At 63.2% G+C, this 21,248-nt stretch overlaps 9 protein-coding genes and 2 non-coding genes across 11 annotated transcripts in view; 8 read left to right on the top strand and 3 right to left on the bottom strand.

Moving 5' to 3' along the window:
- Window positions 1–30: 30 nt before the first annotated feature.
- Window positions 31–1,015, top strand: AMSG_07943 (60S ribosomal protein L44 Q). The gene is made up of 3 exons (XM_013900258.1): window positions 31–75; window positions 295–454; window positions 860–1,015. The coding sequence occupies exons 1-3, from the start codon at window positions 53–55 to the stop codon at window positions 995–997; spliced, it is 321 nt and encodes a 106-aa protein (XP_013755712.1). The 5' UTR covers window positions 31–52; the 3' UTR covers window positions 998–1,015.
- A 550-nt stretch (window positions 1,016–1,565) lies between these two features.
- AMSG_12116 (uncharacterized protein) lies at window positions 1,566–3,165 on the top strand (the record flags this gene model as incomplete). Its single annotated transcript, XM_013900320.1, has 2 exons — window positions 1,566–2,105; window positions 2,284–3,165. 2 exons carry the CDS (start codon window positions 1,566–1,568, stop codon window positions 3,163–3,165), a joined length of 1,422 nt encoding a protein of 473 aa, XP_013755774.1.
- Window positions 3,166–3,922: 757 nt separating this feature from the next.
- Window positions 3,923–9,160, top strand: AMSG_12115 (uncharacterized protein; the record flags this gene model as incomplete). The annotated part of the gene is made up of 6 exons (XM_013900319.1): window positions 3,923–4,350; window positions 4,402–4,913; window positions 5,203–5,354; window positions 5,868–6,475; window positions 6,775–6,916; window positions 6,973–9,160. The coding sequence occupies 6 exons, from the start codon at window positions 3,923–3,925 to the stop codon at window positions 9,115–9,117; spliced, it is 3,987 nt and encodes a 1,328-aa protein (XP_013755773.1). The 3' UTR covers window positions 9,118–9,160.
- A 469-nt stretch (window positions 9,161–9,629) lies between these two features.
- On the top strand, window positions 9,630–11,363 carry AMSG_12114 (uncharacterized protein). The gene is made up of 2 exons (XM_013900318.1): window positions 9,630–9,833; window positions 9,980–11,363. The coding sequence occupies exons 1-2, from the start codon at window positions 9,700–9,702 to the stop codon at window positions 11,337–11,339; spliced, it is 1,494 nt and encodes a 497-aa protein (XP_013755772.1). The 5' UTR covers window positions 9,630–9,699; the 3' UTR covers window positions 11,340–11,363.
- A 242-nt stretch (window positions 11,364–11,605) lies between these two features.
- Window positions 11,606–13,371, top strand: AMSG_07936 (cytosolic Fe-S cluster assembly factor NARFL; the record flags this gene model as incomplete). Its single annotated transcript, XM_013900257.1, has 2 exons — window positions 11,606–13,191; window positions 13,296–13,371. The coding sequence occupies 2 exons, from the start codon at window positions 11,606–11,608 to the stop codon at window positions 13,369–13,371; spliced, it is 1,662 nt and encodes a 553-aa protein (XP_013755711.1).
- Window positions 13,372–13,573: 202 nt separating this feature from the next.
- On the bottom strand, window positions 13,574–13,843 carry AMSG_07935 (uncharacterized protein; the record flags this gene model as incomplete). The annotated part of the gene is made up of 2 exons (XM_013900256.1): window positions 13,574–13,633; window positions 13,667–13,843. The coding sequence occupies 2 exons, from the start codon at window positions 13,841–13,843 to the stop codon at window positions 13,574–13,576; spliced, it is 237 nt and encodes a 78-aa protein (XP_013755710.1).
- A 707-nt stretch (window positions 13,844–14,550) lies between these two features.
- AMSG_20049 lies at window positions 14,551–14,623 on the top strand. The gene has a single exon. It is a non-coding gene; the product is annotated as a tRNA-Tyr (tRNA).
- Window positions 14,624–14,858: 235 nt separating this feature from the next.
- AMSG_20048 lies at window positions 14,859–14,931 on the top strand. Its single transcript has one exon. It is a non-coding gene; the product is annotated as a tRNA-Tyr (tRNA).
- A 452-nt stretch (window positions 14,932–15,383) lies between these two features.
- On the top strand, window positions 15,384–17,324 carry AMSG_07934 (endoplasmic reticulum mannosyl-oligosaccharide 1,2-alpha-mannosidase; the record flags this gene model as incomplete). The annotated part of the gene is made up of 3 exons (XM_013900255.1): window positions 15,384–15,509; window positions 15,547–15,703; window positions 15,751–17,324. 3 exons carry the CDS (start codon window positions 15,384–15,386, stop codon window positions 17,322–17,324), a joined length of 1,857 nt encoding a protein of 618 aa, XP_013755709.1.
- A 36-nt stretch (window positions 17,325–17,360) lies between these two features.
- On the bottom strand, window positions 17,361–19,710 carry AMSG_12113 (uncharacterized protein). The gene is made up of 2 exons (XM_013900317.1): window positions 18,891–19,710; window positions 17,361–18,608 (listed from the first exon to the last, which is right to left on the bottom strand). The coding sequence occupies exons 1-2, from the start codon at window positions 19,698–19,700 to the stop codon at window positions 17,379–17,381; spliced, it is 2,040 nt and encodes a 679-aa protein (XP_013755771.1). The 5' UTR covers window positions 19,701–19,710; the 3' UTR covers window positions 17,361–17,378.
- A 97-nt stretch (window positions 19,711–19,807) lies between these two features.
- The window catches only part of AMSG_07931 (ERGIC-53 protein), a gene marked incomplete at both ends in the record, with an annotated part of 1,909 nt that continues 468 nt past the window's right edge, over window positions 19,808–21,248 (bottom strand). Inside the window, one exon of the mRNA XM_013900254.1 lies at window positions 19,808–21,145. Coding sequence (XP_013755708.1) covers window positions 19,808–21,145 — 1,338 coding nt within the window. The remainder of the gene's footprint in view (window positions 21,146–21,248) is intronic.

Below are 21,248 nucleotides of genomic sequence, written 5' to 3'. Positions count from 1 at the left end.
CGACGGAACTCGATTCGGCTCGGCATCAATCACACAACTCACTGTCTCCAACATGGTGAACGTGCCCAAGACTCGGTAGGTGACCAGGCTGAGGAAGGAGATGCTGGAGAGAGAGGGTTGTTACTAGGTGGAGAGCATGTACTACATCCATACGGGCATGGCGTGGTGTGGTGTGAGTGTGTGTCCTGGTCTTGGATAGCACTGCCGTCCCTCGCCTATTTTCAGTGCGTTTTGTATGAGATGGAGCCAGACGCAGCAGAGACTCACCCCCTTGTACCCCCCTTGGATGGACAGCAACACCTACTGCCGTGCCGCGGCGTGCAAGAAGCACCAGCTGCACAAGGTCACCCAGTACAAGACCGGCAAGGCCTCCATCTTTGCCCAGGGCAAGCGCCGTTACGACCGCAAGCAGAAGGGCTTCGGTGGCCAGACCAAGCCCATTTTCCACAAGAACGTACGTCCGCACAACCACCACATCCCCCCCTCGTTCCCCCCCCCCTTCCTCTGCCTTGTCCCCCCACCCCTTCCTCTGCCTTCCCTGAATACCCCCATCATTCTCTACTTCCCTCTCTTTCTCCCTCCTCCTCCCCCCCCCTTCCCCCCTATCCTCTCCCCCTCCGCCACCTCGTCCTCCTCCCGCCATCGTGTGTCCGATCACACACAGCCCCCCTCCCCCGCCCGCCACCTCGCATCCCCGAATGACCGCTGCTGTGCTTCAGACACACACACTCGACGCCATGCACATGTTGCTCCATGGTGGTAGTTACCGTGGTCATGCCCCTCCCCTCCCCTCCCCTGCTGTGACTCACAACTTTACCTCCCCGACAACCCCCCCCCCTCTCCACACACACACACACAGGCCAAGACCACCAAGAAGATCACCCTCCGTCTGGAGTGCACCAAGTGCAAGGCACGCCACATGAAGGTCCTCAAGCGCTGCAAGAAGTTCGAGCTCGGCGGTGAGAAGAAGGTTAAGGGCGCCGCTCTCCAGTTCTAAAAGATCTGCAAAGCCTGAGTCATCGGCATGATAGTGATGATATTGATGGAGTGGGAGAGGAGAACCATGTCCATCTGTGTACGCAGCTAGACATCTGCAACGTAGCCGTGCTCAAAGCTATAGCCTTCATACGCTCATGCCTGTGTGGCGTGTCACTGGCCAAGTACCTACCACCCTTGCGTACCACTTCAATATCCCATCGCCAGCCCATCGCAGCCGATGATACGACCGCAAGGCCATACGTACACACCAGACACAGAGTGATCGAAGCTTGTCTTGTCCCTTCTCCCCCCCCCCTTCCCCCCCCATCGCCACATATACCGCTGTCTACTTTGACCCAATGCCATGGTGGTGGAACACGCCAATTGGGCACGCGTTGCGCAACGCAGACAGCGACGGCACGTGGGGCTCAACAACAAGTCACACACATCCAGAGGCAGAGAGAGACACACCTGACGCAAGAAAAAGGGCTTGGGTGGAAAGGACAAGCAGCAAAGTAGGTAAGGCCACCGGAGGAGAACAAAGGCTTCAAGCACTCTCTGGACTCTCGCTGTCTACGCCACGCACCATGTCGTTGCAGGCGCACTCGCGCAAGCGCAAGTCCTCGTCGTCGACCCGTCGTGCTGGGCGGACAAACCATAGTGGAAGTGGAAGCAAGGGCGGGACGGAGCAACAGCGACTTCGCTCAAAGAAGCTCCGTGCACAAATGAAGGAGCTGTTCAACACTCTGGGATCGGTCCTTGGTTTGCATCCCAAGGAGACCGTCAAGGTCATCGTCTCCACCGCCATCGACACGGTCGAGGAGCAGTCGAGCCGCATCAAGGAGCTCGAGTCGGCCCTCGCTGCCGCAAATGCTCGCATCGAGCGCCTTGGTGGCGGATCTGCTGCAGACTCGATCACCTTGGACTCGCTGCGGATGGACCCAAGTACCAACATGCTCGGAATGGCGGGCGGCGTCGGCAGCGTCAGCGGCGTCGGCGGCGAGCGGACGACTCCGTACGCGTCAGTCTCGCCGGAGCCGTGCTCCCCCACGACTCCGCACTCTCTGGCCTCGACTACCTCGGTGGACCGGGCCATGTCGTCGGGCAAGGGCTCCACCCCGCCAACTGTCCAGCCTCTGCTGGTGACGATCCGCTGCTCGACGATGGCGGCATGATGGACCCGGCCACGTACTTTGCCCACCTTCCGCCCTTCCCGCAGCTCTCTACTAAGCCACCAACAAGCAATCTTCCGACAACGCCCGCCACAGACCTGATTCAGATGATGGACTTTACCTCCTTGTCGAGCATGCCGCCGCTGACCGGAGTCTAGCCCCGATGGGCGCCGCATCGCCCACCTCGCCGCCCTCAAGCTCGACTGTCAATCCGCAGCAGGTCTTCTCCTCGTTTTCGCTCCCCATGGACATTCCAGGCTTCCAGCTGCAGATGGATGAGTCGGGCCTCCGCGTCGGCGCCGCCACCGAGACAAAGCCCGGCGCCGCCGCCACGTCGTACACCCCCGAGCAGATTCTGGAGCTGCACAAGCTGCACTCGCTGCACCAGCTCCAGCGCCTGCAGCTGTTGCAGCACCAGATGCAGGTGCAGCAGCAGTACGAGCTCGCCCAGAAGATGAAGGCCAAGCAAGCTGCAAGCGTCCCAGCCGGAGACCCGACTGGCGGCGGCAGAAATGAGTCTGCGGCCGGCGCAGATGGCTCGCTGTCGGTGAAGGAGCGCCTCTCACGCCGTCGCCGCCGCCGCCATTCGCGCTCGCAGTCGCGATCAGGGGTCTCGACACCCTCAGTCTCCATCTCGGCCTCGCTCTCCGAGGGCTCGTGGTCAGACTCGCTGGCGGGTGTGTTCTCGTCCTCGATCTCGGCCTCGCTCTCACGGTCTGACGAGGAGGACAACGACGGGTACTCGTACTACTCGTACGGTGAGTCGTCGGCAGACGAGGGCGGGGCGGATGGCCACAGCAAGCCAACAGGCAGCTTGGACGAGACAGGCCCGTCCATCACGGCCAAGTCATCAAGTGGCGCGGCGTCTACGGCACGAGTCTCGCATACATCACGCAAGTCGTCGCGCAGCAAGAGCCATCGCGCCCTGCCCAAGCTCCCGCCGCACGCCGCTGCTGCTGCCGCTGCCATCAACTCTGGCTTTGTCGCCGAGGTCAAGTCCAAGTCGAAAGCATAGTAAAGGAAGTTTCTGTACAGTGCAGAGTTTGACAATTAGCCGCATGCCTTCCAATGACCGCAACCGTCACGGTGACCGTGACGCTGATCAGCAGAGCCGTGTCGCACTCTCGTTCGCCTGCTGTCACACTTGGAGCGACCTCACCGGTCCATTCCTCCGACACACCGACCACGCACACACGCCCTCTCTCTCCCCACACCCCACACCACACCCATACCTCACTCCACCTCGACCTCGACCTCTACTCTGTGCACGTGACGTACAAAGGCTATCACAGAGGCGGACAGAAGAGGTACAGTCACACCTTCGACGAACAGACGTCCCACCACGTCGAGGCACAGCTACACCGGGCAGAGGCAGAGACACGGGCCACCACTCCAACCAGGCACAGCTTTCTGAGCAGGACAGCAACGATATGTCGACCGGAAACTGCTCAGCAAGCACAGTGGAAGGATCAGAGGCGACAGTTGGTACAGGCGCAGCCGGTGCGACAGAGGCTGGTGGCCGTGGCAGTGGCAATGGCAATGGTGATGACGGTGGAGATCTCGAGCGTGGCGAGGCCGTGCCAGAGTGGGTCTCTTCCCATGCAGAGGCAGGCAGAGGCGGAAGGGGCCGGCGCGGAGGCGTGAACCGGCGCAACGGTATGAACCGGCGCCGCGGTGTGAACCGGCGCAGCGGTATGGGCTGGTACCGACGGACCCCACCGCCAGGAGAGCTGGGCAGGCCTCGTGCCCGCGATGAGCGTGAGAGAGCAGATATGGCGCAAGCATTGGAGCGTGTGTTGAACGCGTCCGAGTCGACGTCACGGATGATGCGGGAGCAGATCGTGCGGCAGAGTCGGCTGTTGACAAGCAACACCCATCGACTGGAGCACCAGAACGAGGAGCTGCGTGCTTCACTGGAAGAGGCACGGGCTGCCGCCGAGCACGAGCGCCGGGCCCGACAGCGGCTCAAGGCCGAGCTCCGGCATGAGCGGCTCAAGGGTCTGTGCCGCCGCCAGCGTGACGAGATTGCTCAGCTCCGCCAGTTGCTGGAGGCAAACAACGTTGAGGCGCCGGCTTCGACAAGCGGCGAGGAAGCCCAGCGGCTGCTCGACGAGGAGCGTGCTGTCGAGTCGGATGATGAAGGAAACGTGCGGCTGCGGGCCCGGAATCAACGGCGGACGGCGTCGACATCGTCGACGGCGTCGACGGCGCGCCGGCCCCCACCACCACGCTCTAGCGCGTCTACCCGAAGGGCGGCACGGATGGCGCGCCGGGCGCAGCGGCACTCGTGGATGAGCGGCGGGCATGGGCTGCTTCCGCCAATGATGATGGAGATGCCGATGGAAATGCCGATGATGCGAGACGCGGTGCCGGCCTCGCTCGTTGAGATGATCTTGGGCGGTCGACGGATCGAGCCGAACCGCGATGGCCGGCTAAGGGGCATCGAGCGGATGCTGTCGCTGGTCCGGACGGGTCGCGGCGCCCCGCCTGCGTCCGAGGCGCAGCTTGGCGCCCTTGTCTCAGGCGAGTTTAGTGCCGATGCCCACCCGAACGCGAGCTGCACCGTGTGTATGGAGGTGTTCTCCGCCGGCGAGGCCGTCGAGATCATGACCTGCTCGCACGTCTTCCACGCTGGATGCATCCGGCCATGGCTCGCGCGACACAACTCGTGTCCGCTCTGCCGGGCCGCTCTGTCTGCACCCGGCGCCAGCAGCAGCGGTGGCAACGAGGCCGGCGGCGGCAATGACAATGGCGATTCAGGAGGTGGCAGCGAGACCCGACCGCCTCCAAGCATCTCCATCATGCTCACTACGAGAGACTTGCTTGACCCCAGCTGGAGTGGCGATGGTGGAAGCGCCGGCGGCGATGACCTGGAAGTTTCCCTCTGAGCCAACGAGGTATGGAGAACCGAGACCTTGGGGGCCACCACCCCGTTGATTACCAGCCGACTCGCCGTCGCTGCCTGTCGTCGCTGTTCCGTGTCATGTGCAGGCGGCAGCCCACCGATAGCCAACCGTACACAGTGAGGTACTTGACTCACTTGAGTAACCAGAACAAGTAGAAGAACAAATGGCTGCCACCGACAACAAGCCCAACCTTGCCAACGAGCCCGTGCCCGAGGGTGTGGTGCACCCCACCGTGCGCCTGACTCGTGGTGAGACCGAGTTTGACGCCTTTGTCACCTCGCCGCCGGGGCTTATCGTGGTATGTGATGGAAAGGGGAGGAAAGGGGCGAGGGGGTATGAGGATGGTGTGGGGGGGGGGGGGGGGGGGCATGGATGGATGGGGGTACAGGGTACAGGGGGTTCAGGGGGTGGGTGGGGCGTGGGGGGGGAGGGGGAGGAAGGAGGGGGGGGAGGAGGGGGTGGGTGCCTAAGGCGACCTGACAGCGCAGGCGCATGGTGGTGGCGTGACAGCGACCTGGGGCTCGGGCAGCGACCTGAGGCTGGGGCATGGCTGCTGGGACATGGCTGCTGGAGCTGGGGCTGGGGCAGGGGGGATTGATGTTGTGGCTAGAGTTGGGGTGGGATTGTGGCCATGATCAGTGGTGCTTGTCGTTGTTGTCATGCTCGTCATGGTTGGTCGTGATCGTCATGGTGTTAGTGAGCATCGTGATGATCATGGTCTCATGGTCATGGTCATGGTCATGGTCATGGTGGTGATCATCACCTTGGGTCGCCATCGTCACTTATCGTGTTGGGAGGCGGAGACGCACAGATCCAAGAGTGGTGGGGCGTGACCGAGCAGGTGAAGAAGCAGGCGCGCGACTTTGGCGAGGCGCTTGGCTTCCGCACGCTGATCCCGGACCTGTACCGCGGCAAGATGGGTGTGGATGCCGAAGAGGCACACCATCTGATGGACAACCTCGACTGGCCAGGCGCACTGGAGGACATCGCGGCTGCGGCGCGCCACCTCAAGGAGACTGGTGCGCCGTCCGTGGCCGTCATGGGCTTCTGCATGGGCGGCGCCCTCTCGCTCGCCGCCGGCGTCAAGTGCGACGACGTCGATCGAGTCGTGTGCTTCTACGGCACGCCGCCGGACGCTCTGGCGGACGTGGCGACCATGAACAAGCCGGTCCTCGCCCACTTTGGTGCTGACGATAACTACCCCGGGTTCTCGGATCCCGCCGCCGTCGACGCCCTGCGCACCAAGCTGCAGGCCTCGGGCGCGCCGTTCACCATCCATGTGTACGAGGGCCAGAGCCACGGGTTCATGAACGACACCGAGTTCTTCCAGCAGCTGGCCGAGTCCCTCGGCCGCCCGCCGTTTGACCCCGCCACGTACAAGCTGGCCTTTGATCGCTGCGTCGAGTTCCTCAAGGAGATGTGAGCGACACCCTTGAATACATGAGCATGGAAGGCCAGCGCAGTAAAAGCGAGGACCTCTGTCGCCAAACTGTCGAGCCAGCCGAGTAACCGCTCGGCCGGCAACCGAGAAAGTCGTCCGTGCCGACGAAACAGCTACACGCCGACACCGACGGCACCTCTCCACCACCACCACCACCACCACCACCACCACCACCACCACCACCACTACTACCACACTACCTTTACCCACACCAGCTCTACTTCTGCTCGACACACTCATGGGGTGTGGCGCATCTCGGAAGCCCCCGCCGCAACAGAAACCTGGTGGAGGGCCTGGTCGGCCGCCCGTGCCAGCACCCGCACCTGGTCCAGGTGGCACTGGCCCTGGCACTGGTGGCGTTGCCGGTGGTGGCGCTGCTGCTGGTGGCACTGCCGCTGGTGGCACTGCCGCTGGTGCTGGTGCTGCCGCTGGCTCGCACTCGCCCTCACCCTCACCCGCAGTGGCTGGCATCCAGCCGCCGGCCAACACGCCAGCTGTGGCCGCAGCTGCTCTGCCTCCAGCGCCGCCGGCGGGACGGACGCGGTCGCGTAAGCGAGTGCGCAAGCGTAAGCGCAAGCGCAAGCCCAAGACGGCCAAGACAGACGAATCACCATCGACATCATCCAGCTCGGTGGGGAGAGGGCAAGGACAGCAGCGAGGGTGGGACGATGTGGTGGCCGCAACAGCTGCACCGGCGCCACTGGCTGGTGCTGATACTGAGTGGCCTGACAAGTGCAACCTTCCGCTATGGCATCAGCATCGGTTTGCCATGTTCCAGGCAAAGCAGCTGTGTGGAATGGTGGACGGCGCGCAAGAGGTCGTGGTCACCTGCACTCCCAAGCTCGTCCTCATCCTCTCGCCCGACCTTGCTACCGTCCGCCATCGGCTCAAATACATCTTTGTGACTGGATACTCACTTGACCGCGCTCGCTCGGTCTTTGCCTTTTCGGTGGCAGACGCTGACGCCGTTTTTGAGCTTGCCACTCCGTTTGTCGAACTCCTGGCCTCCACGTTTTGTATCTACCTCAACGCCATCATCCGCCGCCGCGAGGCTGCGCTGCTCATTCTTGCACCCAACGCAGCGTCGCCATCGTCAGAAGACATCAATGCGCTCCGCTCCAAGGTCAAGGGCATGATCAAGCAGAAGCCAGCCCTGGTTCCGGTCTCGTCGTCGACCGACGTACTGCTGGCCCCGGAGCAGCCTGGCGAGACCCAGACCGGCGACGACGCCCTTGTCCTGGCTGTGCCGTACGCAGCCAAGAAGGAGGCATCGAGTCCGCTGCGTCGACGCGACAGCGGGTTCGACGCCGCCATCCAGGGCGTGGCCAAGCTCCTCTCCCGTCGGCCGGCGCCAGGCGACCTTGTTCGTCGTGGTGTTGTTGCCGAGGAGGCTGCCGGCGACTGGAACCCTGTTCCGGCCTGGCTCGGGCTCCGCACCTCACCTAGCGGGCGACTGCTGACGACAAAGACCACCTCCCAGCGCAAGTCCAAGTCCAAGTCCAAGTCCAAGTCCAAGTCCAAGTCCAAAACCCGAACCGTCTCGCTCCGTTGGCCGGCGGGCGTCGACGGCAAGGTGTGGAAGCTGGAGCAGGCCGTGGTGTTTACGGCGTCGACCAAGGTCTCACTGGAAAAGGGCAACACTGATGTGGTTGTTGTCATCAACCACAAGGCCATTGTGATCCACACTGACTTTAAGGAGCGGCCGTCTGTGATCAAGCTCCGCGAGCTTGCCTCGTGCTTCTGTTCCAGCAAGCACCACACGGTGACCATCGAAACAAGCAGCGGCGTTATCCACGAGCTCTACCTCCACCAGACGCTGCTCTTCCGCGACGTGCTCAACATGGTCATGGCGGACATGCAGCAGCGTGGCCTGGACGTCGGCTCGGACAACAACACTCTAGCCGCGGTTGAGGCACGAATGGCTGCGGCGCCGCACCTTGTGCGCGAGGCCACCTTTACTCGCGAGGGCATCAAGCGGCGTCACGACCCCGAGCGGGCCAAACGGGCTGCAGGAATCAACACCGCGCTCGCCGCACGGCCGTCGCAGGCTGAACTTGTGAAGCGCAACGTGATCACCGCTTTTCAGGGCGCAAAAGTGCTGCGCATCAAGGAGCGGCTGCTTGGCTCGGCGCGCGCCGCGCTGCTGATGGACAAGCTCATGGACGTCGATCCCGACGACGTCATTGCGCAGGAGCGCCGCAAGCTCGAGGCTGCGGGGCTTGTCATCGCTGAGGTCGGCCGCGACGGACCCAACGCCGCCGACGCCGCCGACGTTGTCGAGTTCCGGCCAACCGTGGCCGTCGGGCCTGAGCTCATGACAGCACCCGATGACGACTCTTGGGCGTCAGGCAGTTGCAGCGAGAGCTCGAACGAATCGGCGTCTGGGCCGGGCTCCGGCTCCAGCTCGGACTCTGGCTCGGGCTCTGGTTTGGGCTCCGGCTCGGGCTCCGGCTCGGGCTCCGGCTCCGGCTCCGGCTCTGGATCGGGCTCGGGCTCCGGCTCGGGCTCCGGCTCTGGATCGGGCTCTGGTTCGGGCTCGGGCTCGGGCTCGGGCTCGGGCTCGGGCTCGGGATCATCATCGTCGTCGTCGTCATCGTCGTCGTCACACGCTGAGCTGTGAAGGATTGAGCGTGGACAAGTACCGTCACATGATGATAGCGCCCGACTTTAAAACATTGATCTTGGCACTGTGATTGGCTGGTGTCCGGCGCTTGCAGGCTCGCAAGGTCCAAGAGCTGATGCGGGGAGGGAGGGGAGGGGAAGCACGGCGGGAGCGCGGCGAGACCCCCGACCCGGTAGAGCCTAGCTCTTATCAGGCAGGGGACAACGGCACCAGCAACGCAACAACGCAAGTGAGGGAGGATGGTAATGTAGATGGGCAGAGGAGGTTGAAAGGAAAGCCTCTGATGTCACCTGCATGTAGACAACCCAGGCAGGTTACGCTTCAAGCTGCGCACCCCAGACACAGCCGCCAGCAAAACAGTGCAAGGAAAAGAGGAAAGGCGACAAAATTTTGCGGCAGCTCGCACAGTTTGACGTCGGAAAATGAGTGCCGACGGCGGAAAGTGTCGGCGTTCCGACTCCACCACCACTCTCAGACTAACCCGGCGGGATAGATAGGCAAGGCGATAGCGGTAGAGTGGCAAAGCTCACGGCATGTCACAGGAGAATGAGCTGACTGTCACACCTACAAGAAGTGGGTATGAGACCCACATGCGTCTGCGTGGCCCAGCCGAGCCGTCAGCTGTCTCCGGGCGTGGCCTCCCACCGCGACCTGGCGCAGACGAGGGCCGAGGCCACCGAGCCGGACGCAGCAGCGGAGGTGGCGGAAGCGGCGTAAGCGGCAGCAGGAGGACCATCAGCCAGCGACGCAGCGGACGCGGGCGACGCGGCCGCCGCGCCACTCCGCGCTCGGCTTCGCTTGGTGGCGAGCGGAGAGATCGTCGAGCGAGTGGCTGGGCGAGTGAGGCGGGCGAGGCAAGCTCGGGTGCTGGCGAGTCGGCGAGCTCGGGCTTGGCCGAGCAAAGACGGCATGGCAGCAGTGGGGCCCGGAGTGCATCAGCCGATGCGCGTATTTTGCGGTCGTATCAGATGCACTGGAAGCTGGACAGCAAGACCAGTGTGTACGTGCCGATGGAGACGACGGTGTATGATGACCAAGCCGAGGAGATGTTCGTGGTAAGCAATCCGGCGTCGGCGACGGCGACCACCCGGTCCAACTCACGGTCGCGGCGTGGCGAACGGCGGGTGCGATCGAGCTCGGCGGCGTCAGATGACGGCGGCACAAGCTGTGGCAGCAGGGACGAGGACGCGCTGAGCGGGTCTCGTTCGCTGTCGCAGCAGCGTCGGGCAGCGGCGTCGCCGTACGACCGATCGCGCTCAGGCTCGCGACGGCGGTCTTCGCACGACTTTGACGACGATGACCAAATGCTGGCTGCGGTGGATGTAGCCCCGCCACCGTCTGCCGCGCCACCCGATGTGTGGAGCTACCGCTCGCAAAGCGCTGGTGCGAGCACCTCGCCTGCCCCACGCGGCTCAAGCTCGCCACGGGCCGAGTTATCGGCGGAAACCGGACGCAGCACGGGAATCCCTGCCTTGGAACCGTCCGAGGTCGCTGGCCTGTCGGACCGAATGGCCGACTTTGGCCTTGCACAGGCCCAGGCTCAGGCCCAGGCTCAGGCCCAGGCCCAGGCCCAGGCCCAGGCCCAGGCCCAGATGCACATGCGCATGCACATGCACATGCACAACTTCTTAATGCTTTGTGCTATGAGGAGCAGCATGCAAGGCGGTATGCCGGGCAGCATGCCAGGGACCATGCCCGGGACCATGCCCGGGGCCATGCCCGGGACCATGCCCGGGACCATGCCAGGGACCATGCCCGGGACCATGCCAGGGACCATGCCCGGGACCATGCCAAGGAGCATGCCCGGGACCATGCCAAGGAGCATGCCAGGGAGCATGCCAGGGAGCATGCCAGGGAGCATGCCAGGGAGCATGCCAGGGAGCATGCCAGGGAGCATGCCAGGGAGCATGCCAGGGAGCATGCCAGGGAGCATGCCAGGGAGCATGCCAGGTGGGAACCAGGGGTGTGTGAGCAACCCACTGATGCAAGGCTTGCACTCCAACAACGACGTTGCGGACTTTCTCATGATGGGTGATCCTGGAACGGCGGCGAGCACGATGGCGACGGACGCGGGTGTAGGCGAGCAGCGGCCGCCAATGCCTCCGCATGACGCGCCACCAGCGACTTCCGAGAACCTCGCGTCGCCGCCACATGACGAGATATCTGCTGCAATTGTGATGCAGAGCTTAGGCGATGGCGAGAAGAAGGAGGGTGGGTAATTGGACGGGTAAAACACGATTTGGATTTAGAACTGAGGCCAAGCGATTGAGCGGCAGCACCGCCTGGGGGGCCTGATACAGGTCTTGGTATGGCCGGCCTGAGCCATCCCTCCTCATCGCCCATCCCATGCCATGCCATCCCCAACAGCAGCTCCGTGATGACGCCACCAGCCGAACCATTCCCTCGAGTCAGCAAGAGGATCTCGCGAGACTCCGCTCAAGACGGCGTTGTGAGCACTTGACTCACATCGGGCGTGCAGAGAGGGATGGCGTTCTCGGGCCCACTTCAGCTGACCTCGCTTGACGACTACATTGGGCCGTCACAAGACTGCATCATCCAACCCCGCGAGTCACGTCTGGTCGGTGGTCTGGCGGATAGCGTGGCCGGAGACGGGGCGGCGGCCGAGAAGGAGGCGGCGGCAGCAGCGTCGGTCGCGCTCGAGCTCGAAGCTATGGACGAGGAAGAGGGTGAGAAGGGATATGGGGCGATGCTGTCGTCGACGGGGCAAACATCCATCATTCGCGACTCCTCCGGTGCGGTGTATGAGCGTGTGCATGGTGCGGGAGGCTCGGGCTCGGCGGCCACAACCACGCTCCTCGCCCCTTCCACCATCTCTCTCTCCGACTGCCTCGCCTGCTCTGGATGCATCACAACAGCAGAGACCGTCCTTGTCTCGGCTCAGTCGGTGACAAAGCTGTGCGAGAAGCTGACGGCGACACCAAAGCCGGAGTCGATTGTCTTCTCCTTCTCATCGCAGGCTCTTAGCGGTCTTGCCCTGAGCAGCGGTCTGTTCTCTACCGGCGACGCCCTCGCCCGTGCTGCCCGGTTCTGCGTCGAACATGTGGGCGCCCGTTGGGTGCTTGATACCGAGCTTGGTCGGCAACTGGCAGAGAGCGCCGTTGTCGATGCAGTTGTATCCGCCAAGCGCACGGCAGGGGGAGGGCCGGCGGGCGTGCTGACCTCGTCGTGCCCGGGCTGGATCTGCTACGCGGAGAAGACCCACCCCGAAGCGCTCCCGCATGTTGCCCGAGTCAAGTCGCCGCAGGCCATGAACGGGATGCTTGTGGCCGAGTATCTCGGTGCTGCGCCGGAGACGACGCTCCATGTGGCGGTTATGCAGTGCTACGACAAGAAGCTCGAGGCGACCCGGGCAGAGTTTACGGCTGGCGATGGGCTGGCACTGGTGGACCTTGTGCTGACGGTGCCAGAGTTTGAAGCCTTGATGGGTGAGATGGGCGTGAGCGGTGGACTGGCCAGCATGGAGCCGCTTCCGCTCACCCACGAGGTGGCGCCGCTGGTGGACGTCGATGCCGAAACGGGCCGGCTCCGCGGCGTGCGCGCCCACGGCGAGTCAGACGGATATGCTGAGCGCGTGCTCATCCGGGCTGCCGCTGCGCTTTGGGGGCTGGAAGGTAAGGCCAAGTTTGAACGGGTGGGCAATAAGGACTATCAGGCGGCGTCGCTGAGCGCCGGCGAGGGCGACGCACGGCTGGCGGCGGCTACAGCCTTTGGCTTTCGTAACATCCAGAACGTGGTTAACGCACTCGGTCGTGGCGTTCTGCCGTACGACGTAGTCGAGGTCCAGGCTTGCCCGTCGGGCTGCCTCAACGGCGGCGGCATGCCGAGCGCCGAAGATGGCAGCCGGGCCGGGCGCAAGGCGCATCTCGCAGCGCTTGCAGAGCTCCATCGCGGAGTGGTCGATGGCGAGCACTCGGAGCTGGCGGCGGTGAATGCATGGCTGAGTGAGAGCGAGCGGGCAGACGAGCTTGTTGCGGCGTCGTTCTCTGCGGTGAGCGGGCTGGCGGGTGGAGGAGATGGGATTGACGACGATGTTCTGGCCTTGCAGGTCCAGTGGTGACTGACCTCGCTCTGGCCGCCGGGATGTTGTTTACACGTAGCGCGATAATGGTGTCGAGCAGTTGAGGCCGATGCTGATGACAATTGTTGGCCTTCAGCTTCTTCCCAAACACCTACGTCGAGGCTGAGGCCGAGGCCGAGGCTGATGCTGACCCCGAGGTGACCCCGAGGTGACCCCGATGTGACCCCGAGGCTAGGCAGTTTGTGACAACACGAGAGCGCGCAGATGACCGGCTCCGGATGATGACGATGACACATACGTTAAAGCAAGGAAGAAGCTGCACTGTCTCGCTGACGAGGCCAAAGTGCGCGACAGCTATGACGGGCGATAGCGGCAGCTAGGCGGGGCGAGCAGCAGCCTTGATGGGAGCGATTCCTATGCTGCCTTGGAGCGCCTGTTCGCCAGCTCTGCCGCCTTTCTCCGCTGGGCCGCGATCTGGCCACGCGTCCGTTTAGCCATGTTCGCCACAGCGGTGGCCGTCCACTCGCCGGCCTGGAGATAGCCCTCGGCAGCGGCACGGATACGACGGTGTCCAATGGCGGCAGTCCGGAGGCGGAAGCCGCTCAGTCGCCGGAAGACGGCAAGGCCTGTAGAGACAGCAAGACCCTTGAGCGAGGCCGAAACAACAGTCGTAGTCACAAGCATACCTCCCTTGCTACCTCGTGCCGCGTGAGGTGATGACGAGCGCCGAGTCGTCGGCCCTCAGCCCTGCCGCTGATCGGCGACGAGCTGATGGATAGCTGACTGCTGTGGGAGAAGATTAGAGACCGGATTCACAGCTGCAGCTACGACCACGATGAATGAGGCAAGTGGCTTCATCAGTGGTGATGTAGGCGACAACGGCCTGGGGAGTCTTGATAATAGATGAGAGCGGCAAGCGGCAACAACTGTTGTGGTTACAATCAACAATAATGACGAGGCCAGATTCTGTGATCATTTTATGTCAGTGGGAAGAACGGAAGGCACAGACCAGGGACACTGGAGAAACAGAAAGGCTGCGGAGGTCCATGACATCGATGGCTGGAGGAGGCTTGTTGAAGTCTTTGTGGGGAAAGATGATAACAGGAAGAACGAACTAGTGCCTTGTGCAATGTGGTGCATGATGGCGACGTGGGTATGAGTGAGCTCAGGAGTCCTGGGGTGCGACTACGGCTTTTCGAGTTGATGCAGATGCAGACAGACATTTGATAGTCTTTCCGTCGAGTGACAGAACATGACCTTTGACGATCATGTCTTTCGTAACCTTCGCAGTGCTGTGTGGGGGCGACAAAGGCTTGAGCGTCTAACGCACTAGCTCACCAATCTAATAAACTGATTAAATACTGTGGATCGCTTCATTTTGAGTATCTGAGCTCGTCTTAGCTCAGTTGGAAGAGCATCGGTTTGTAGCACCGAGGGTCGCTGGTTCGATTCCGGCAGACGAGATTTTTTTACCCGAGCTCAGACCCTCCTCAAACTTGCAGCAGCGTGTACTGACTGCTCTGTGCGTAGATTGGAGCGCAATAGCCAAAGTTGAAGATGTTAGAGAACGACGTGATGTTAGATTTCGAGTATGGGTGGGATAAGGAGGACGGTGACATCCGCTTTGTATTTGGTCGTCAAATGGCCAATGTAATGTACGGAATAAGGATTCTTGTACCTCTCGTAGTCAGCACCTTAGCTCGTCTTAGCTCAGTTGGAAGAGCATCGGTTTGTAGCACCGAGGGTCGCTGGTTCGATTCCGGCAGACGAGATTTGATTTTTTTGCTCGAGCTCGCACCCTCCACCAGCAACGCTTTCATACACTTCTTCTACCCAACGGAGCGGCTCAATCTGCACGCCTGTGACGTGTGTGTCGCATGTTTGGTGCCAGCACCACACCGAGTCGCGGTGATGTAGTCGCCGCTATGCCGCCGCGCTTGTTGCGCGTTACCTTTTTGTCTCACCGCTTTTGGCGGCGATCTGCTCCGCAGCGCCTCATGTGGTCGAAGCTGTCGTGTCGCGGCTGCGCATACTTGATGCTGTCTCCACCAGCTGGATCTTGGCTAACAATACCATGACTGATTGGTATGCTTCGCTCGCCCTGTAAACCTACATCGCTCACCGCCGTCACCAGGCCGAGCCTGCCCAAATCCAGGTCAGATGGTCAGCTCGTCAACTTGTCAGCTCCGACTGCCTACCTCACCCCACCACCCCAGCCCCCCTCATGACCGACGACTACGAGGCTGGGTACAAGGGCCACCCTGAGCCACCACGGCGGACCATGCCTCCACTGGTGGTGGCGGGCCTTGTGGTGGTTGCCGCTCTATTGGGCGTGATGGCCCTGGTGGTGGTGCCACGGAGTCCGGGCGTGTCGACGGGAGCTGGAGCTGGAGCTGGAGCTGGAGCTGGAGCTGGAGCTGGAGCTGGAGCTGGAGCTGGAGCTGGAGCTGGAGCTGGAGCTGGAGCTGGAGCTGGAGCTGGAGCTGGAGGTGGCCCTGCCACCAGCCTCGTTCAGGCCACACATGCCCAAGCAGCTGCCCTTCAGTCAAAGCTCCGGGCTGAGGCCACGGCGGCGGGCGGTGGTGAGGCAGGCGATGAGTCGGCGGAGCTGGCTCATCTGCGTCAGCAGGTGGCCGAGCTGCAGGCCCGCCTGGACGCGCTGATGGCCGGGCGGAAGGATATGGAGGTGGACAAGCCAGTGGCGGCGACCGAGGCGACAGAGACTGCTGGCGGGGGTGCTAGAGGTGCCGAGGCGCTCCGAGCGCGACTCGCTGCTGGCCTGCCGCACAACAAGGATCAGGCGGACGTGGTCGAGGCGTTCGACTGGGCGTGGTCGGCGTACAAGGCGTGTGCGTTTGGTCGCGATGAGCTGCGGCCGATTTCGCGGTCATGGCAAAAGTGGACTCAGGTCGGGCTTACACTGGTCGACTCGCTGGACACTATGCTGCTGCTCGGGGCCGGCGAGGCCTTTGACGAGGCCCGGGAATGGGTGGCGAGCGAACTCCGCTTCGACTACGACGACCGGTACAACGTGTTTGAGACCACGATTCGGATTCTGGGCTCGCTCCTCACCGCTCACGAGATCACTGGCGATGAGCTCTTCCTGAACAAGGCTGTTGAACTCGCCGAGGCCATGGAGCCGGCGTTCCGGACGCCGTCGGGCGTGCCGTACTCGGATGTGGTGCCGGCGAGCGGAGTGGCGTCGTCGCCGGATGGCGGCATGTCATCGACGGCCGAGGTCACCACGCTTCAGCTCGAGTATGGACAGCTGACGCGGGCAACTGGCGACGTGAGGTGGGCCAAGACCGCCAACCGGGTCATGGACGTCATCCTCGCGGCGCCTTCGCGCGACGGGCTCCTGGGGACGCGCGTCTCGCCGGCCTCGGGCAAGGTCGCCATGTCAGAGATCAAGCTCGGCGCTCGCGGCGACTCGTATTACGAGTACTTGCTCAAGCAGTACATTGCGGCAGGCCCGGGGCGTGACGATGAGCCGCTGGCGCGGCGATGCATGGACCGGTATCTAGAGACGGTTGAGGCCATCCGCAAGCGGCTGTGGCGACAGGCGAGCGGGCCCAAGGGCGTGTGGTACGTGGGTGAGGAGATCTCGGGCCGGTTCTCGCCCAAAATGGACCATCTGGTTTGCTTCCTGCCGGGCACGCTCGCGCTAGGCACGCTCTACGGGGCGCCGTCGTGGCACCTTGACATGGCAGCCAAGCTCATGGAAACGTGCTACGAGATGTACGCATCGACTGGCTCGGGCCTTGCACCCGAGATTGCGTACTTTGCCACTGCAGACGGTGCCGAGGGCGACATTGAGATCCGTCCGGCCGACGCCCACAACCTGCTCCGGCCTGAGACCGTCGAGTCGCTGTGGTACATGCATGTCATCACGGGCGAACCGCAGTATCGAGCATGGGGCCGGGCCATTTTTGATGCGTTCAACACGTGGAGTCGCGTCTCGACTGGCGGGTACACCTCGGTCGCCGACGTTCGGGCCACGCCGGTCCGACAGCCTGCAGCGGGCGCTCGGTACGATAAGATGGAGTCGTTCTTCCTTGCTGAGACACTCAAGTACCTCTTCCTGCTCTTTGCAGACGAGAATCCGATTCCGCTTGACGAGTGGGTGATGAACACCGAGGCTCACCCGATGCCGATTCCTGGGTAAACCAAGGGGTGGCCGCTGCGTGGCGTCCCTTGCGGCCATGATACAGGTGAGTGTTTACTGGCTGGCCTCGGCAGCGACGACGGGCGCTGCCGGGGCAACCGACTTGCGCGTCCGGGTGTGCATGACAATCCATGGGTGGTCCTTGACCTTGCTCAGCTCGAGGCGCTTCTCGGGGTTGCGATGAAGAAGGCGCGAGATGAGGTCACGGGCGAGCGGCGAGACGTGCGACGGAAAGTGGAGGTCGACCTTTGCGATGCGGCGGAAGGTTTCTGTCGAGCCCTCGGCCTCAAACGGCGGGACGCCGACGAGGAACTCGTACATCAAAACGCCGAGCGACCAGATGTCAACCGAGTGGTCGTGGTACTTGCCCTCGACCATTTCGGGTGAGAGGTAGTCGAGCGTGCCACAGAGGGTGGTGCGGCGCGAGTGCGGGGCGTGGACGGACCAGCCAAAGTCTGCGATCTTGAGGTCACCCTTCTTGGAGAGAAGGAGGTTCTCAGGCTTGATGTCGCGGTGGATGACGTGCTTGGTGTGGCAGTAGGCGAGGGCGTCGGCAAGTTGCGAGATGTACTTTGCCGAGCGCCGCTCTGAGAACGTGCCGACCTTCTGCAGCTCCTTGTACAGCTCGCCCTGCGCAGCGAACTCGAGAATGAGGTAGATCCGCTGCTCGTCGTGGAAATAGCCGTAGAGACGAAGGATGTTGGAGTGGCGAAGGTGAGACTGAATCTCGATTTCACGGCGGAGCTGGTGCTCGACGTTGGCCTTTGAGAGCTGCGACTTGAAGAGCACCTTGAGCGCCACAATGAACTGCTGAGACTTTTCGCGGGCGAGGTAGACGTTGCCAAACTTGCCGCGACCGAGCGCCTTACCGATGTCAAAGTCATTGAGTGTCCACACCTTCTTGGCCTTCTTCTCACGCGCGGCCCCGGCCGATGATGAGGGCGGGGCCGTTGTCGATGACGATGATGCGGGCGGTGCGCCCGTAGCCAAAGCGGCCGGTGGCGGCCCGTCTGCGGCCGACGCGGGCCCGGATGCAGACACAGCCGCAGCACCTGCTGCTGTCCGTGCTCCGGATGCCACCGGCACTGGCACTGGCTTGGTCCGCGACACCGTCGCCTGCAGCTTCTTGGTCGACTTGGTGGGCCGGAGGCGGCGTTGGCCGCCAAACGACTTTGCCCCGGCACCGCCGAGCTTACCGGCGCCAAACTTGGAAGCCGTCTTGGGAGCACCGAGCTTGCCGCCTGTCTTGGGCGCACCAAGCTTGCTCATTCCCATCCGCATGCCCTGTCCAGGTGTATGCGCCATGGCCATGTTGGTCTGGCTCTGGCTGTTCTCCTTGTCTACGGCGTACATGGCGCGCCAAACCGAATTCAAACTTTTGATTGTTCGAGTCGAGTGGCCGGCCAATCCGCCCGCCGGCCTGGCCACCCAGCCGCTCGGCCTGGCCACCCAGCCGCTCGGCCAACACCACCACCACCACGATACATGTCATTTTTTTGTGCACAACGTTGACCAGTCCAGGACTTTTGATCATGGGCTAGATGGTGTGGGCGTGCTGTTGTCGACCGGCTCCGGATCGGCAGTGTTGTCGTCGTATGCGGCGGCTTGCTCGGCGATGCCGCGACGGCGGCTGGCAGAAGCAGTGCGAGCCTCCCAGATGGCATCGGCAGCGCGGACACGGGCGGCGGCGGCGGCGATGTCAATGGCGTCAAGGACATCGTTGACTGCGAGCGACTCCAGAGCGAGCACCGGAGCGGGAGGCGTTGCGATCATGGCTTGCCCGCCATTTCTACCGCCATCATTGCTTCTCTCGTCCTCCTCATCGTCCTCGTCCTCGTCATCAACGACAGCGACGCCGTTGAGCTCGACGAGCCGCGGCAGAGCGGCCTCAACAGCGGCGGCAACGGGGCGGGTGAGAAGCAGCGGATTGCCGCGGAGGTCGAGCGAGACAAGTCTGGGCGGGAGCAGGGCGGTCAGGGCTCGTGGATCGGAGACTGGAGCGAGGGTATTGTGCGAGGCGTCGAGAACCATGAGCGAATGGAGACAAGCCAGATCAGCAAGGCTTGTCATCGCGTTGTGAGCAATGTCGAGGACGCGGAGTGTGGGAGCAAGGACCGCGAGCGGCGAGAGATCAACCAGAGCGTTTGAGGCAAGATACAACTCCGTGAGACTCGAGCACAACTCGAAGTGATCGAGGCCGACCAGTTCGCGCCTGGAGAGATCAGCCCGGTTGGCGCGCGAGAGCAGGTCGAGCGTCGAGCTTGCCACCTCGTCCGAGTCATCTTCGGCGGGCGTTCTTGGGTTGGAAGGCGCATGGTGGCTGTTGGAGGCAATGCATGCGTCGACGAGTTCTTGGAATGTGAGAGTGTGTGGCATGGGCGTGGGCTCGGGTGGCGTCAGGTGGGCTGCCAGCCGAGTCGGGCAAATTGCTCGGCTGGGGACGGTGGTCGGGGCGTGGCGTGGCATGTAAGGGACATTTACTGCTACGGAAGCTTGTAGGCAGAGCGCGACGACTTGGCAACAAAGGCAGAGACGCCCCAGCCGGCGAGCAGGCCGGCGATGAACATGGCGATGGCGAAGAGCCAACCGCCACCGCCGCTGTTGGCGCCGGCGCCGTCGGCGACGGCCTCGGCAACGATGCGGGCGAGGGCGGCCGAGGTCGGCAGGTCGCGGATGGCGGCGTTGACCTCGGAGCGAACGGTGGAGGCAATGGCGCCGGCATCAGCCGAGCCGCCGGTGGCGGAGCTGGAGGAGCGGGCGTGGAGGTTCGAGACGGCCGATTGGACGGCGGAGAGCGTGTCCGAGATGCGGACGAGCGACGGCGAGGTCCGCGACGAGATGGCCTCGGAGAGGCGCGACGCGAGGTCGTTGAGCTGGCGAGCGATACCGTCGACCGAGCCGCCAGAGGCCGGGACGCGGTCGGGCATGCCACGGCGCGGCATGCCGCCCTCCATGGCGTTCTTCAGCGAGACGGCGTTGGACTCGATGACGTTGGCGGTCGACTGGATCTGGTGGAGCATCTTGAGGACCTCATTCTGGAAGGTGTCCTGGGCCATCGGCTGCGACGAGCCGGCCGCCATGTTGTAGTGGTCGTGCTTGGACTTGAAGCGGGACCGGATGGCGTCAAGGTCGACGTTGGCCGGGGTGAGGCTCCGGGTGTTGAACGAGAACACGTCGTGGTTGTCGGCAAGGTCGCCGGTGCCGGCGGTAAGGCCAAAGTACTTGTCGATGCCGAGCTCGACGTTCTGGACCGAGAAGCACTCGACCCAGTTGCCGTTCGAGGCCACATCGTGCGAGAGCGAGAGGGTGCCGTACTGGTAGATGACGCGGACCTGCGACGGGTAGTCCAGATTGCGGAACGAGGCCTGGCACGAGGCCAGAGCCTGCGACGCGCCATCGGTAGCCTGGTCGTAGGAGAGCGAGCCGTCGTTCATCACCGCCACAATGGCCGGGTGCGCCCCGGAGCCATCGTTGTTAAAGGTGTCAAAGAAGATGCCGAGGCCGTCCCAGTAGTCCATGCCGCCATAGACCGGGCCCATCATGCCAGCCTTGGAGGTGAACCACAGAGCAAAACCATCACCACCCAGAGCGGGCTGGCCCGTGACCTGGAACGAGATAGTCACCTCCCAATCGGTCAGCGTCGTCGGTGCATCGTTCCAGCAGTAACCCAGCCGCGACTGACGTGCGGGCGTCAGCCGGACCTTGGCGCCGTCCTCCACCCGTGCACCAGCCCCGAGCGACCAGAACGGGACCTTCCCGTCAGCAAGCGGGGCCTGGAACGAGTGCCTCTCCACGTACGAGCCGTACGGGATGAGGTGATCCTGTGTGTGTGTGTGGTGTGTGTGTGTGTGAGTGTGTGTGTGGAGGGAGGGAGGGAAGGGGAGGGGGAGGGGAGGGGAGGGGAGGGGAGGGGAGGGGAGGGGG

Source organism: Thecamonas trahens, assembly GCF_000142905.1.
Source record: "Thecamonas trahens ATCC 50062 unplaced genomic scaffold supercont1.38, whole genome shotgun sequence".
Lineage (NCBI taxonomy): Eukaryota > Apusomonadida > Apusomonadidae > Thecamonas > Thecamonas trahens.
Note: the sequence above shows the minus strand (reverse complement) of the source record. Positions and strands in the feature narration are given on the sequence as shown.